The 15,069-nt window shown below is 42.1% G+C and overlaps 2 protein-coding genes across 2 annotated transcripts; one reads left to right on the top strand and one right to left on the bottom strand.

Annotated features, from left to right (window-relative positions):
- Positions 1 to 7,133: 7,133 nt before the first annotated feature.
- On the bottom strand, positions 7,134 to 8,039 carry LOC121595535 (cation channel sperm-associated protein 1-like). Its single transcript, XM_041919576.1, has one exon. The coding sequence runs from the start codon at positions 8,037 to 8,039 to the stop codon at positions 7,134 to 7,136; it is 906 nt and encodes a 301-aa protein (XP_041775510.1).
- A 3,489-nt stretch (positions 8,040 to 11,528) lies between these two features.
- Positions 11,529 to 13,494, top strand: LOC121597173. The gene is made up of 3 exons (XM_041922752.1): positions 11,529 to 11,849; positions 11,935 to 12,016; positions 13,258 to 13,494. Exons 1-2 carry the CDS (start codon positions 11,571 to 11,573, stop codon positions 12,013 to 12,015), a joined length of 360 nt encoding a protein of 119 aa, XP_041778686.1. The 5' UTR covers positions 11,529 to 11,570; the 3' UTR covers position 12,016; positions 13,258 to 13,494.
- Positions 13,495 to 15,069: the final 1,575 nt, after the last annotated feature.

Here is a 15,069-nt window from a genome sequence, read left to right as displayed (position 1 = left end):
AAAAACTTCTGTGATTTTCGCAAAAATCTTCTGCGATTTTCGCAAAATTTTCTTCGATTTTCGCAAAAACTTCTGCGATTTTTGCAAAAAACTTCTGCGATTTTCGCAAAAACTTTTGCGATTTTCGCAAAAACTTCTGCGATTTTCGCAAAAACTTCTGCGATTTTCGCAAAAACTTCTGCGATTTTCGCAAAAAACTTGTGCGATTTTCGCAAAAACTTCTGCGATTTTCGCAAAAACTTTTGCGATTTTCGCAAAAACTTCTGCGATTTTCGCAAAAACTTCTGCGATTTTCGCAAAAAGTAGTCTGCGATTTTCGCAAAAGTTCTGCGATTTTCGCAAAAAGTTGTGCGATTTTCGCAAAAACTTCTGCGATTTTCGCAAAAACTTTTGCGGATTTTCGCAAAAACTTCTGCGATTTTCGCAAAAACTTCTGCGATTTCGCAAAAAGTTCTGCGATTTTCCGCAAAAAGTGCTGCGATTTTCGCAAAAAGTTCTGCGATTTTCGCAAAAAGTGCTGCGATTTTCGCAAAAAGTTTTGCGATTTTCGCAAAAACTTCTGCGATTTTCGCAAAAACTTCTGCGATTTTCGCAAAAACTTCTGCGCGTTTCGCAAAAACTTCTGCGATTTTCGCAAAAACTTCTGCGACGATTTCGCAAAAAACTTCTGCGATTTTCGCAAAAACTTCTGCGATTTTCGTAAAAAGGTTCTGCGATTTTCGCAAAAACTTCTGCGATTTTCGCAAACACTTCTGTGATTTTCGCAAAAAGTTCTGCGATTTTTGCAAAAAGTTCTGCGATTTTCGCAAAAAGTTCTGCGATTTTCGCAAAAAGTTCTGCGATTTTCGCAAAAACTTCTGCGATTTCGCAAAAACTCTGCGATTTTCGCAAAAAGTTCTGCGATTTTCGCAAAAAATCTGCAATTTCCGCAAAAACTTCTGCAATTTTCGCAAAAAGATCTGCGATTTTCGCAAAAACTTCTGCAATTTTCGCAAAAACTTCTGCAATTTTCGCAAAAACTTCTGCGATTTTCGCAAAAACTTCTGCGATTTTCGCAAAAACTTGTGCGATTTTCGCAAAAAGTTTTGCGATTTTCGCAAAAACTTGTGCGATTTTCGCAAAAACTTCAGCGATTTTCGCAAAAACTTCTGCGATTTTCGCAAAAACTTCTGCGATTTTCGCAAAACCTTTTGCGATTTTCGCAAAAACTTGTGCGATTTTCGCAAAAACTTCTGCGATTTTCGCAAAAACTTGTGCGATTTTCGCAAAAACTTCTGCGATTTTCGCAAAAACTTCTGCAATTTCCGCAAAAACTTCTGAAATTTTCGCAAAAACTTCTGCGATTTTCGCAAAAACTTCTGCGATTTTCGCAAAAACTTCTGCGATTTTCGCAAAAACTTCTGCGATTTTCGCAAAAAGTTCCGCGATTTTCGCAAAAAACTTTTGCGATTTTCGCAAAAACTTCTGCGATTTTCGCAAAAAGTTCTGCGATTTTCGCAAAAACTTCTGCGATTTTCGCAAAAACTTGTGCGATTTTCGCAAAAACTTCTGCGATTTTCGCAAAAACTTGTGCGATTTTCGCAAAAACTTCTGCGATTTTCGCAAAAACTTTGCGATTTTCGCAAAAACTTCTGCGATTTTCGCAAAAACTTCTGCGATTTTCGCAAAAACTTTTGCGATTTTCGCAAAAACTTCTGCGATTTTCGCAAAAACTTCTGCGATTTTCGCAAAAATGTCTGCAATTTTCGCAAAAACTCCTGCGATTTTCGCAAAAAGTTTTGCGATTTTCGCAAAAACTTGTGCGATTTTTCGCAAAAAGTTTTGCGATTTTCGCAAAAATTGTGCGATTTCGCAAAAACTCAGCGATTTTCGCAAAATCTGCGATTTTCGCAAAAACTTCTGCGATTTTCGCAAAAATTGTGCGATTTTCGCAAAAACTTCTGCGATTTTCGCAAAAACTTCTGCGATTTTCGCAAAAACTTCTGCGATTTTCACAAAAACTTCTGCGATTTTCGCAAAACTTCTGCGATTTTCGCAAAAAACTTCTGCGATTTTCGCAAAAAGTTCTGCGATTTTTGCAAAAACTTTTGCGATTTTCGCAAAAACTTCTGCGATTTTCGCAAAAACTTCTGCGATTTTCGCAAAAAGTTCTGCGATTTTCGCAAAAACTTCTGCGATTTTCGCAAAAACTTTTGCGATTTTCGCAAAAACTTCAGCGATTTTCGCAAAAACTTCAGCGATTTTCGCAAAAACTTCTGCGATTTTCGCAAAAACTTCTGCGATTTCGCAAAAACTTCTGCGATTTTCGCAAAAACTTCTGCGATTTTCGCAAAAACCTCTGCGATTTTCGCAAAAACTTCTGCGATTTTCGCACAAAACTTCTGCGATTTTCGCCAAAACTTGTGCGATTTTCGCAAAAACTTCTGCGATTTTCGCAAAAACTTTTGCGATTTTCGCAAAAACTTCTGCGATTTTCGCAAAAACTTCAGCGATTTTCGCAAAAACTTGTGCGATTTTCGCAAAAACTTCTGCGATTTTCGCAAAAACTTGTGCGATTTTCGCAAAAAAGTTCTGCGATTTTCGCAAAAACTTCAGCGATTTTCGCAAAAACTTGTGCGATTTTCGCAAAAACTTCTGCGATTTTCGCAAAAACTTCTGCGATTTTCGCAAAAACTTCTGCGATTTTCGCAAAACTTCTGCGATTTTCGCAAAAACTTCAGCGATTTTCGCAAAAACTTCTGCGATTTTCGCAAAACTTCTGCGATTTTCGCAAAAACTTCTGCGATTTTCGCAAAAACTTGTGCAATTTTCGCAAAAACTTCTGCGATTTTCGCAAAAACTTCTGCGATTTTCGCAAAAAGTTCTGCGATTTTCGCAAAAAGTTCTGCGATTTTCGCAAAAGTGCTGCGATTTTTCCCAAAAAACTTCTGCGATTTTCGCAAAAACTTCTGCGATTTTCGCAAAAACTTGTGCGATTTTCGCAAAAACTTCAGCGATTTTCGCAAAAACTTCAGCGATTTTCGCAAAAACTTCTGCGATTTTCGCAAAAACTTCAGCGATTTTCGCAAAAACTTCTGCGATTTTCGCAAAAACTTCTATGATTTTCGCAAAAAGGTTCTGCGATTTTCGCAAAAAGTTGTGCGATTTTCGCAAAAACTTCTGCGATTTTCGCAAACACTTCTGCGATTTTCGCAAAAACTTCTGCGATTTTCGCAAAAACTTTTGCGATTTTCGCAAAAACTTTTGCGATTTTCGCAAAAACTTTTGCGATTTTCGCAAAAACCTTTGCGATTTTCGCAAACACTTCTGCGATTTTCGCAAAAACTTCTGCGATTTTCGCAAAAACTTGTGCGATTTTCGCAAAAACTTCTGCGATTTTCGCAAAAAGTTGTGCGATTTTCGCAAAAAACTTCTGCGATTTTCGCAAACACTTCTGCGATTTCGCAAAAATTCAGCGATTTTCGCAAAAACTTCTGCGATTTTCGCAAAAACTTCTGCGATTTTCGCAAAAACTTGTGCGATTTTCGCAAAAACTTTTGCGATTTTCGCAAAAACTTGTGCGATTTTCGCAAAAACTTCTGCGATTTTCGCAAAAACTTCTGCGATTTTCGCAAAAAGTTCTGCGATTTTCGCAAAAACTTCTGCAATTTTCGCAAAAACCACTGCGATTTTCGCAAAAACTTGTGCGATTTTCGCAAAAACTTCTGCGATTTTCGCAAAAACTTCTGCGATTTTCGCAAAAACTTCTGCGATTTTCGCAAAAACTTCTGCGATTTTCGCAAAAACTTCTGCGATTTTCGCAAAAACTTTGCGATTTTCGCAAAAACTTCTGCGATTTTCGCAAAAACTTGTGCGATTTTCGCAAAAACTTGTGCGATTTTCGCAAAAACTTCTGCGATTTTCGCAAAAACTTCTGCGATTTTCGCAAAAACTTCTGCGATTTTCGCAAAAACTTCTGCGATTTTCGCAAAAACTTCTGCGATTTTCGCAAAAAGTTCTGCGATTTTCGCAAAAAAATTCTGCGATTTTCGCAAAAACTTCTGCGATTTTCGCAAAAACTTGTGCGATTTTCGCAAAAAACTTCTGCGATTTTCGCAAAAACTTGTGCGATTTTCGCAAAAAGTTCTGCGATTTTCGCAAAAACCTGCGATTTTCGCAAAAACTTCTGCGATTTTCGCAAAAAATGTGCGATTTTCGCAAAAACTTCTGCGATTTTCGCAAAACTTCTGCGATTTTCGCAAAAAGTTCTGCGATTTTCGCAAAAACTTCTGCGATTTTCGCAAAAAACTTCTGCGATTTTCGCAAAAACTTCTGCGATTTTCGCAAAAACTTGTGCGATTTCGCAAACACTTCTGCGATTTTCGCAAAAACTTGTGCGATTTTCGCAAAAACTTCTGCGATTTTCGCAAAAACTTGTGTGATTTTCGCAAAAACTTCTGCGATTTTCGCAAAAACTTCTGCGATTTTCGCAAAAACTTCTGCGATTTTCGCAAAACGCAAAAACTTCTCGATTTTCGCAAAAAATTCTGCTTTCGCAAAAACTTCTGCGATTTTCGCAAAAACTTCTGCGATTTTCGCAAAACTTCTGCGATTTTGCAAAAAACTCTGCGATTTTGCAAAAAAACTTCTGCGATTTTCGCAAAAACTTTGCGATTTTCGCAAAAACTTCTGCGATTTTCGCAAAAACTTCTGCGATTTTCGCAAAAACTTCTGCGATTTTCGCAAAAACTTGTGCGATTTTCGCAAAAACTTCTGCGATTTTCGCAAAAACTTTGCGATTTTCGCAAACTTCTGCGATTTTCGCAAAACTTCTGCGATTTCGCAAAAAGTTCTGCGATTTTCGAAAGTTCTGCGATTTTCGCAAAAAGTTGTGCGATTTTCGCAAAAACTTCTGCGATTTTCGCAAAAACTTTTGCGATTTTCGCAAAAACTTCTGCGATTTTCGCAAAAACTTCTGCGATTTTCGCAAAAAGTTCTGCGATTTTCGCAAAAAGTGCTGCGATTTTCGCAAAAAGTTGTGCGATTTTCGCAAAAAGTGCTGCGATTTTCGCAAAAAGTTTTGCGATTTTCGCAAAAACTTCTGCGATTTTCGCAAAAACTTCTGCGATTTTCGCAAAAATTCTGCGATTTTCGCAAAAACTTCTGCGATTTTCGCAAAAAGTTCTGCGATTTTCGCAAAAACTTCTGCGATTTTCGCAAAAACTTCTGCGATTTTCGTAAAAAGGTTTTGCGATTTTCGCAAAAACTTCTGCGATTTTCGCAAAAAGTTCTGCGATTTTCGCAAAAAGTTCTGCGATTTTCGCAAAAAGTTCTGCGATTTTCGCAAAAAGTTCTGCGATTTTCGCAAACAGTGCTGCGATTTTCGCAAAACTTCTGCGATTTTCGCAAAAACTTCTGCGATTTTCGCAAAAAGTTCTGCGATTTTCGCAAAAACTTCTGCAATTTTCGCAAAAACTTCTGCAATTTTCGCAAAAAGTTCTGCGATTTTCGCAAAAACTTCTGCAATTTTCGCAAAAACTTCTGCAATTTTCGCAAAAACTTCTGCGATTTTCGCAAAAACTTCTGCGATTTTCGCAAAAACTTCTGCGATTTTCGCAAAAACTTCTGCGATTTTCGCAAAAAGTTCTGCGATTTTCGCAAAAAACTTTTGCGATTTTTCGCAAAAACTTCTGCGATTTTCGCAAAAAGTTCTGCGATTTTCGCAAAAACTTCTGCGATTTTCGCAAAAACTTCTGAGATTGTGCAAAAACAGCTGTGATTGTCGCAAAACAGTGCTGCGATTGTCGCAAAAACTTCTGCGATTGTCACAAAAGCTTACGCGATGTCGCAAAAAGACCAAGAATCTGGGACAAGGAATATTTTGACTAAGAGTTTTGCTACCAAGTTATTTGCGACCAAGATATTTGCGAAAAAGATTTTTATGAAGTTTCTTTAATATTTAGTTTCTTTTTATATTTTTGTTTTGAATTGTGTTTAATTATAATGTTTTCAAAGTAAAGAAAAATCTTAGCAGAATCCTTAGAAAATCTGATTTCGCGTTGTTTTTTACCTTTTTCAAAAACAATAAAAAAACAACCAAAAAGTGCTTCTAACAGACTAAAATCTTTATTATCAATATTTAGTTTGTAAAAAAAAAAATACATGGTAATCGCTAAATCAGTACAATAAACGTTCCATTTCTCTTCTTCTCACTCGCTCTCTCGCACCCTTTCTCGCTTACAGACACCATCACGGATTACACGTTCAAAACGGTCCGCATCTATCAGGAGCAGTGTAAATTCATCGGCACTGAGCAAGAGTTCCGCTAGAGCACCCTGCGCAAAACACCAAACAGTACAGGCGCTCGATCCATCGCTTCGTTCGACGCTTCACGCAAGCACTTAACGAATTAAATAAAATACAAACGATAGTCACCCACCAATTGATGATCGTTGCTGTGTAGACGAGATTTCCGGTCCGGCGGACACATAACCGGCCTGGTCGGGTGCTGCTGTTCGGTCGCTGGCGGCCCGACGACGACTCCCGTATTCGGCGAAATGTGAAAATGTCGGCTCTGACGTAAATTGCGCATCATTTTGGAGCGCAGGAACGATGCCGACGGGGACGATGTTGAGGGTGATGCTGTTGATCTTACCCTCATGATGCCTCCAAGACCGTAGTAATTCCTTGCGGGTGTATCATGGCCTGCTGCTACCTGTCCTACCGCTAGCACTATAACTATCCACCAGAGTTGCATTTTGTTGCCACCACCAGTGGCCGTGTGCGTACTGAGCTAAGCTGCCATACTGTGTGGGGTTGCCTCAGCGGGGATGTAGGTACGATCCCAGTAGTAGTGGGATCGTGTCGACATTTGGGAGTTCATCGATTAAATTTACAATAATAAATAGACAGTCGTATATTACAGAAACCAGAATAACGTGATCCAACCAAGTGAACCCAGTGGACAAGAAGATACACACAGCATAAGCCTGGAGAGTTGCCAGTGATAAGCCCGAACCCTGCGCTCGGGCCTGAGACAAACAGAAAGGAACTTTGCACAGAGAGAGAGAGAGAGCATAGGAAACTTAGGAAGAGAATGCCTGAGAATGTTGTCCGGGAGTGGTGCCTCATTTTCGGGCGGCAAGCTGCTCCATTCACGTTTCACTCGGCACACTGGTCGTACTGCTGCTGCTACTGCTGCTGTCCCCCTGGGCGGGCAGTACCTCCTGCGGGTTGGGTGACGGGCCAAAGTCAAAGTTGGCGTTCACCTGGATGTGCGGATTCTCGACTTCCGGCGGCAACGTGCTCGTTTCGCCCGCCCCGTGATGGGCCGGATGGTTGTGGTGGTAGAAATGCTGCTCCTCCGAGTTGATGCCATGCTCACCATGGTGATGGCCGTGATGGTGATGGTGCCCAACACCGTGCGCCACATGCCAGAGGGCGGCCCCGGTCAGAATGCTGCCCATGCTGAACGGACTCGACCCGCGATGATGGTACCCGTAGCTCGACCCATAGCTGGACCCGATCGCATTCGAATCCCCGTACAGTGCACTGTTGTGGTTGTAATCGTAGTGCCGCGGTCCGACGAGTGGTGCGGCCGCTGCGTACGCATGCTGATGTCCTACCGCTTCCGCGTAGCTCGGCGGATTGATCTTGGAGTGAGAGTAAGCGGGCGGTGCACCACCGCCGGGGACGACGTGATGCCCCAGTCCCGGATAGGCCGGCGGTGGCCCTATCGGATGACTGTTCGTGTGACCGTCCACGCTCCAACCGATCGGTCTGGGCGGCTGTATGTCCGGTACGGGTGGGTTTCGCACCATCCCACCGACACCTTCCTGGTGCATGTGGTGATAGTTCTTGCGCGAATTGCGCCCCAGCGCGCTGCCCGTGTTGTGGTTGCTCTTGCTGCGCATCCGGATCGCAAACGCACGCTTGCCATCGACTGCCGTTACGCCGAACAGCAGCAGGGTGAGGGCGAGAGCGCACAGGACTGCCAGTATGCGATTCCTGCTGTGTCCCGGAGGGGCATTTCTACTGCCAAACGCACACCGTGCGGCCATCGTCTTTTTGAACAACACAATTTAGCACACAGTAGCGATGAAACTGTTTGTAATGCTTTTTTTTTAAATACACAAAACCTCACTACTCCTGCGCACAAAATATGGAAAAAGCGTTCGTCACTGCTGCAGACTTGTGGTACGAACCGTTCGCGATCTCGAAAGGAACTGAAGTCCACGGCACCCGCAGTCGCATGTTGGATACATCCGAGCGCGTTTGGCACTGATTGGTTTGGCTAATGAAATGATTGGTTCGCCTCGCGAAAGTGGGGGAGAAGAGAGCACCCTCAACCACCCTCTGGCGACTCAGCAGTGGAAAAACACTGCTCCAGACACTTCAGAGCGAGTGAGCATGGACAGTGATCGTGATGGGTGCGATACGCACGCCTTCCATCAACGTCACACAGGATCAGTGACAAAGTAATCTAAATCGGATCACACAGCTCACTTTCAGGGCGCTCCACCACGCTGGCTTGCAAGACGGTTGGGGACGCATTATCTAATTCGGACGCTGCCGAAGAGGGGGTGTGTGCGCACTCGCGCGCGCGCCCGGTTTCGCTATCTGCGTAATGATCGTGTTGTTGTTGTTGTGGTGGTTTTGCTCTCATGATCGCGAAGAATTTGTCACCGGGTAATTGAATTAAAAGTGAGTGTAGAGGGTTGGTGGTGGAGGCATCTGCTACGCCGTATCATCCTGATAGTGTTTCGGTTGGGCCCTGGGTGATAGAGCCCTGTCGACCGGCCGGAATGATTTGTTTCGCAACAAGATTCGTGATAATGCAATAAATTGTGAGCTTTGCCCACTCACTCTACAGAACGAACTTCGTAAAACGCAAAGATGATCCTCACATTGTTTTCAAGGATATCTCTAATTTTAATAATGTCAAATCTTCAAACAACTTAGTTACTCCAAGATTTTTGTAAAATTGTTTTATTAACTTGTTTGATGAGGTCTAAAACGCATGTCAGCACGCAAGGCAGGGTGCATCGCTTTGCTTTTTTAATCAAATGAGGTTTCAATTAATATCCTGACTACTAACTCACCAGAAGATAAAATCTTATTCCAATTCCTTCAAGGCCGGGGGACATTGTACGTACTCGCTATTGTAATTTGGACTTTCGCTAGCATCTGGCGGCAGATGACCGAAGCATTTTGCCAAATAGTTTGGGTCCGAAGCAGTCAGTAAAAATGTTATTTTTCAATGTTTTGTACTAGAACTGGACTGGAGAAGCTTTGTAATTGATAGACAAATATGTTCTTCAAGTAGTTCAGCCATGTTTGCATAAAAAACGGCGAATAAACTACTTAAATTTGAGATTCGGCACGACTATTCCCTCTTTGACCGATGAATATCAATATCTAAGCTTTTCCAGTTCAGTTTAACTAAAAAACATGGAAAAATAACATATTTTCTTAAGCGGATCCAAATTGTTTGGCAAAATGCCTCGCTCAGCCGCCGCCAGATGCGCTAGTGAAAATCGAAATTACACTAGCGAGTACGGACAATGTCCCCAGGCCTTTACGATGCGTTCCATTGTGATGATGTTTGTTTGTGCAAACGAGCAAACAGGAATGTTTTTGAATTTTTTTAAAAGATATTGTTCATATTTCATGCAGCTAACCAATTGTTGTGCGATAGGCATTTAGGTTTCTGGAACATTTTAGGCCAGGTACTGTCCTGTATAATCCCAATCAAGCTTTTAATCATCAGACTTTGTATTTAGATTTTGATTTAGGTCAGATTTTGATTTCTATTTTTGTATCTGATCCTAATTTCTATATTTGATCCAAGGCTGAATGATAATGTTTTGAAAACTGAGGGATTTGAGCCGACGGAGGTGTCTAGCGACTCTGACCGGAAACATCGGTGCGATTTAGTTGGTATTGGAACCGGGGTAATGTAAGCGACCCAGAGAGCCTGATGACATTATAATTCATTATAAGATCATCATAAACATTTGAAGTTAATTAGAACGCTTGATGTAACGTCCTCAATAACGTTATTTGCGACGCAATGCGGACAGCCAACTAAAAATTTTTAAAGCCTCTGAGCTAGAGCATTCCAAAAGCAGTATATAGAAGCTCAATTTGAACAATCATGGTTTACAGTGCCTCCTGTAAAGGCCGGGCTACATTGATCGTACTCGCAAGCGTAATTTTGATTTTCACTAGCGCATCTGGCGGCGGCTGACCGAAGCATTTTGCCAAACAATTTGGAGCCGCTCCAGAAAATACGTTAATTTTCCATGTTTTTTACTTAAATCGGAGGAGAAAAGTTTTGTAAAACGTAGATGCATATGTTTTGCACGCATTGCATCCATTTTTGCAATGAAAAACGATCGAAAAACTACTTAATTTTGAGATCCGGTGCGACCATTCCCTTGATGATCAAAAAAAGCTTCCACCAGCCGCCGCCAGATGCGCTAGTGAAAATCAAAATTACGCTTGCGAGTACGATCAATGTAGCCCGTGCCTCCTGTAAGACTTTCAAATCAAAGCAATAAGAGGCTTTACGTTGCTGTGAGTTGATGTTGTTGTTGTTTTATTTTTTTACGAGGCTTTTTAGCATTCGCCTCTCGTAATTTATAGTTCAGAATTCACTAATACTATTTGAGATAAAAAAAAAAGAATTAGAGGTTCAAAAAAAAAAGAAGAAAAAAAATACAATAGTTCTTATGGTAATGGTGAAAGGTGAAAATGTTTGTTAATTCTAATGCTGTGAGTTGAGGATTATAGATTTTCCAATAGTGTTGCCTTTCTTCTCGACATGTTATAAACATTGTATGAGTTTTGTATTAAAATTATTATTGTTTCAATTTTCGTTTAAATTGTTGGAATGGATTAAACTTGATTCATGGAGTATTGACAGTAAATGGAACATAGAGAAATTAAATAAAAATGTAACAATACAGCTTTAAATGAAAATCATAACAAAAAGCCACATTTTTCTCATTCAGTCACTATCAATGATGCTTGCATCGATTAATATCAGCTATATCTGTACAGGGATTTTGTGTAGTAAAAGGTGTCGATACTATAGTTTCGCTACTGTGCAATAGATGGCGCCACCACAACAAGCTTTCACGGAAACTCTTCATTAGTAACAAAACTGATAACATTTGATTTTAAATGCGTTTCAATCGTACCTTCAATACATATACATGTACCATCATGTCTAACCTGTTTGCCAAAAAAAAACAATCTTGATAGCAAAATCGTACCGAAAAATCCCCCAAATACGACATCCGAACACATGATGCTAGCCTTCGCAGCGTGACCTTCCAAAGCGACCTAAATTCATTCCGGCTACAGGCAACGCAATCCCCCCAAATATATTCGACCCCTTGATAATACCAAAGAGAGCACGAACAGATCGCTTACTTTCGCTCTCTTTCTCTCTCTTTGCTCAGTCCGCTGGTCTGCTGGAGCGAGATTTGCATGCAGCATCCCAAAATCAAAACGCTGATAAGCGTAGCACGTAAACAGTCTCTTTAATCGAACCACTATGAGCTACTTCCACTGTACCATCGATCATGAAGAACTCAACACGTACGGCAGTGTGGCTATGCATTGCACTGCTTGCGATCGCTACTGCACCGTCGCCCGTTTTATCCGACGAAGGTGACGAGCAGGAGCAGGAAGCACACACCACGCAGGAAGCGCAGGTGGCGCAGGAAGAGCAAGCTACCGCACCAACCCCGGAAGCCAATGGGGAAGAAGGGGCAGGCGAAGGTGAAGCAACCGATACGGATGGGGAAGAAGCCGCCGAAGCGGACGGAGCGAACCCAGGCGGAATGTTCGTGATGCAGCCGGTGAGTGTAATGTTGAGCGTTTTGGAGTCTGCGGTTATGCGTTGCGATGCTTAAATTTCGCCATGTCCTTGCGTCCCATCCACAGATCAACATACTGCTCGCACCGACCGCCTGCAAGCCGGGCTTTCGTGTCGATCATAAGGGCAAGTGTCGGCCCACACTGTGAGGTGAGTAAGCACGGGCCAGAACATCGGTCCCCGGGTAGTCCTTTGTGTGGAGATTTTCCACACGGGAAGCTTGGGATCTGTTGCCCGGGAAAAGATGATCGTTGTTAAAGGAATTAAGCGTCCACAGCCAGTTCGTCTAGCAAGATTGATGTGAAGTGCCACCACAATTGATGGATCAAGCGCTTTCTTGATTGATCGTGACGTTTAGTACGGCACGGCTACGACTACGTGACACCCTTGACCTTTTTTTTTGAGCCGGCTTTTGATCACGCATTGAAATGTGTGACTGCCGTTACGGTGGGCGGGCCACTGGTCTCAAGTGTAGTCAACGACACACACCTGCTTGACGGTGAGGGTTAATATTTGCCCTCCAGCGTGGATCGTTGTATCGGGTTCTGATATCAGCAGCTCCGGAAGTGGGTAAACTCACCGATGAACTTCCCCACACGCGTCACCCGGACTTTACCAGTGCAAGCAAATTGCCGACTAGTTCAAGAGCGTGAAAATGTGTGTTTTCCCCCAGTTCCTCCCATCACATCTCATCAGGTTGATACACATTCGTCTGACATGATATCGATCTTTGCCTAGATCAATACTGCAAAGGTACACAGACAGGGTAATGGGACACAGCACGGCAAGACCGGACCGGTCAAGTGGCCGGCGACTGACACTGAGCGCCGCATCATGTTCATCCCCAGTCAAAAGGGGACTGCGCGAATGCAATGGTTTTTTGTATTTCTGCAAGTAGCGATTCCGCGGCTGCTGGCGAATGATAAGATAAAACTGCGCCACTTGAGAGTGAGAGTTCGTGCGAGAAGGAAGTGCGCGGTTTTTGCATCTTTGCTGTGGGACTTCTCGGAACGGGAGTGCTAGTTGTACTAGAGCTTGGGGCTTTAGATACACGTTTATCAACGTGACGCGGTTGGAATAGCTGTTTGATCTCGTAGTAATGGGTACTACCCTGAGATGGATTTGTGTGATTGGATTGGTGGTGTGCGTTAGTGCCGGTGTTGTGGTGGATTATTATGAAGATGAGGGAAGTGCAAACGGACCGCCGACAACTTCGATCGTACCACAACTGATAATTGGAATGGTACGAATGATCGTTCTCGCGAATGTTGTCATATATGATCGTGCTGTGTTGCGAAACAGTGATGCAATATCAATACAACAACAGCAATAGCAACCGTACTGAAACGGCTTGATTGTAACTTATACGACCTATGTTTACTTTTCTACAGCGAGCACTGTTTGACGCTCCGATCGTGTGCCCGGATGGAACCGTACTGGATCACAAGGGTGTATGCCGACGACCGATGGGGTGATGAAGTTCAAATTTACAGTTCCCTAAATCAACCATACAATGTATCCCAAAGTCGATCTTCACAATCACCATGAATATATTCTAAATGTTTGTTTAACTACAACACCTTACGCCAAAGTGATGCAATAAAGCTTAACCTACTGTCATCAATTGATCTTACCCGCTTTCGCATCTTCAGTTCAATGCCAACTTCGATGACTAATGGGTGTACAGTGGCAACTATGGATAGTTTTGTTGTTGGTGGTGGTTTCTTTCATTCAATCGCTGTAATCTCTGTTACCCCACTGAAGTCCTCAATGGATTACGATTGATCGTGTAATCTCGTGCTCGTAAAACCGTAATCTCTATTCGATTGTTCACAGTCGCGCACACACAAACACACGAAGCATTCGCCACATTCCAGCGGTGCAATTTATCGCACTGCAAGTGTCGGGCGTAAATTCCAATTCCGATTTCCGGTATCATGGTCAATCGTGGGAATGACGTTGCTCTTGGGAATGCTTCCATTGGAGTAGGTTTATCTATCTCTTATTGGTGTGTAGGCTATTCATTAAACAGTGTTTTGTGCTGCAATTAGATGTGACTATTTTGAAAAGAAATAAGAAGAAATTTCTATCGATTACAAATGTTAAGCAAAACCACTTGCTTACCACTCCAGTAAGAAATAAAAGTCTGAAAATCGTTGTTTTTTTCGTGGAATATATAGTTCTTCTAATTAGATTTAGAGCTTTAAATTGCCCATACGTTTAATTGGTAAAAATGCAGATTTTCTCGCGTTTTTTAAATGTTTTTAACTATGAACAGGGGCACAAAATGCACTCAGTAGATCGGGGCAAAAGGCACCAGTGAGTGCAGCGCAAACTAGAATGAATTGAATTAATCAATTTTCATTAACTGGTGCCTATTACCTAATGAGCCCTTTTAGCTGGCATTTGATACGGTGGCACTGCTTTGAGTTGGTATAAACCTATGAAGCTGCTAACATCTCGCAGCTCTTTCAGTGCGATTTAAACACGTAACGGGATTTTACATTACAGTGAGCTCAAAGGTATGTTACTTTTTTGCACGGTTTTGTTGGCCAGCGTGCGCCAACCGAAGGACAATAATCAACCATCTAATACTCAAAATCTAGTGTAATCGACTATTGTATCGTGGGGAAGAATGTGATATTCCCATATTGCTTATCTAGCTATATATATATACAAACTTCACACATATTTAGAAACTGCTTACACCGAGGATAGTTTTGTAAGTCTGTTACGCGAAACGACACCATCGCTCCCGTTCGTTGGCCTGGCGAGCGATCATTGCCCTATCCTGCCGAACCGCTCTAACTAACACATTGGCACGCTGACGCTGGGACTGTCAGCGGTGAGTGACTGCAGTAACGCGTGATCGGCACGCACAACATCGACAAAGATTGGTAGAAAAAAATCTTTATGGATCATTAAAGTCATATATAAACAATAATGAACCAATTACTAATGACTATTTCTAGGATAATAGCGTAATTCGATTAACAAAAGGTATACCCTCTAGGACAAAAGATTGATCATAGAGGAAAATGTTGAGGGATTTAGCGTTCAGTGAGAAACATCCAGGTTGGAGGAATAAATAGCAACTTAGTTTCACTATAAGTCAAATATATTGTTCAACTATCCAACGAAGTGAAAATTTATTCAACTCGCTCGTCTCTACAAGCTCCGCTTTGCACCAACTGATAGCCTTT

This window comes from Anopheles merus, chromosome 3R, assembly GCF_017562075.2.
Source record: "Anopheles merus strain MAF chromosome 3R, AmerM5.1, whole genome shotgun sequence".
NCBI lineage: Eukaryota > Metazoa > Arthropoda > Insecta > Diptera > Culicidae > Anopheles > Anopheles merus.
The sequence above is the reverse complement of the archived record's forward strand: the minus strand, read 5'-3'. Positions and strand labels throughout refer to the sequence as shown.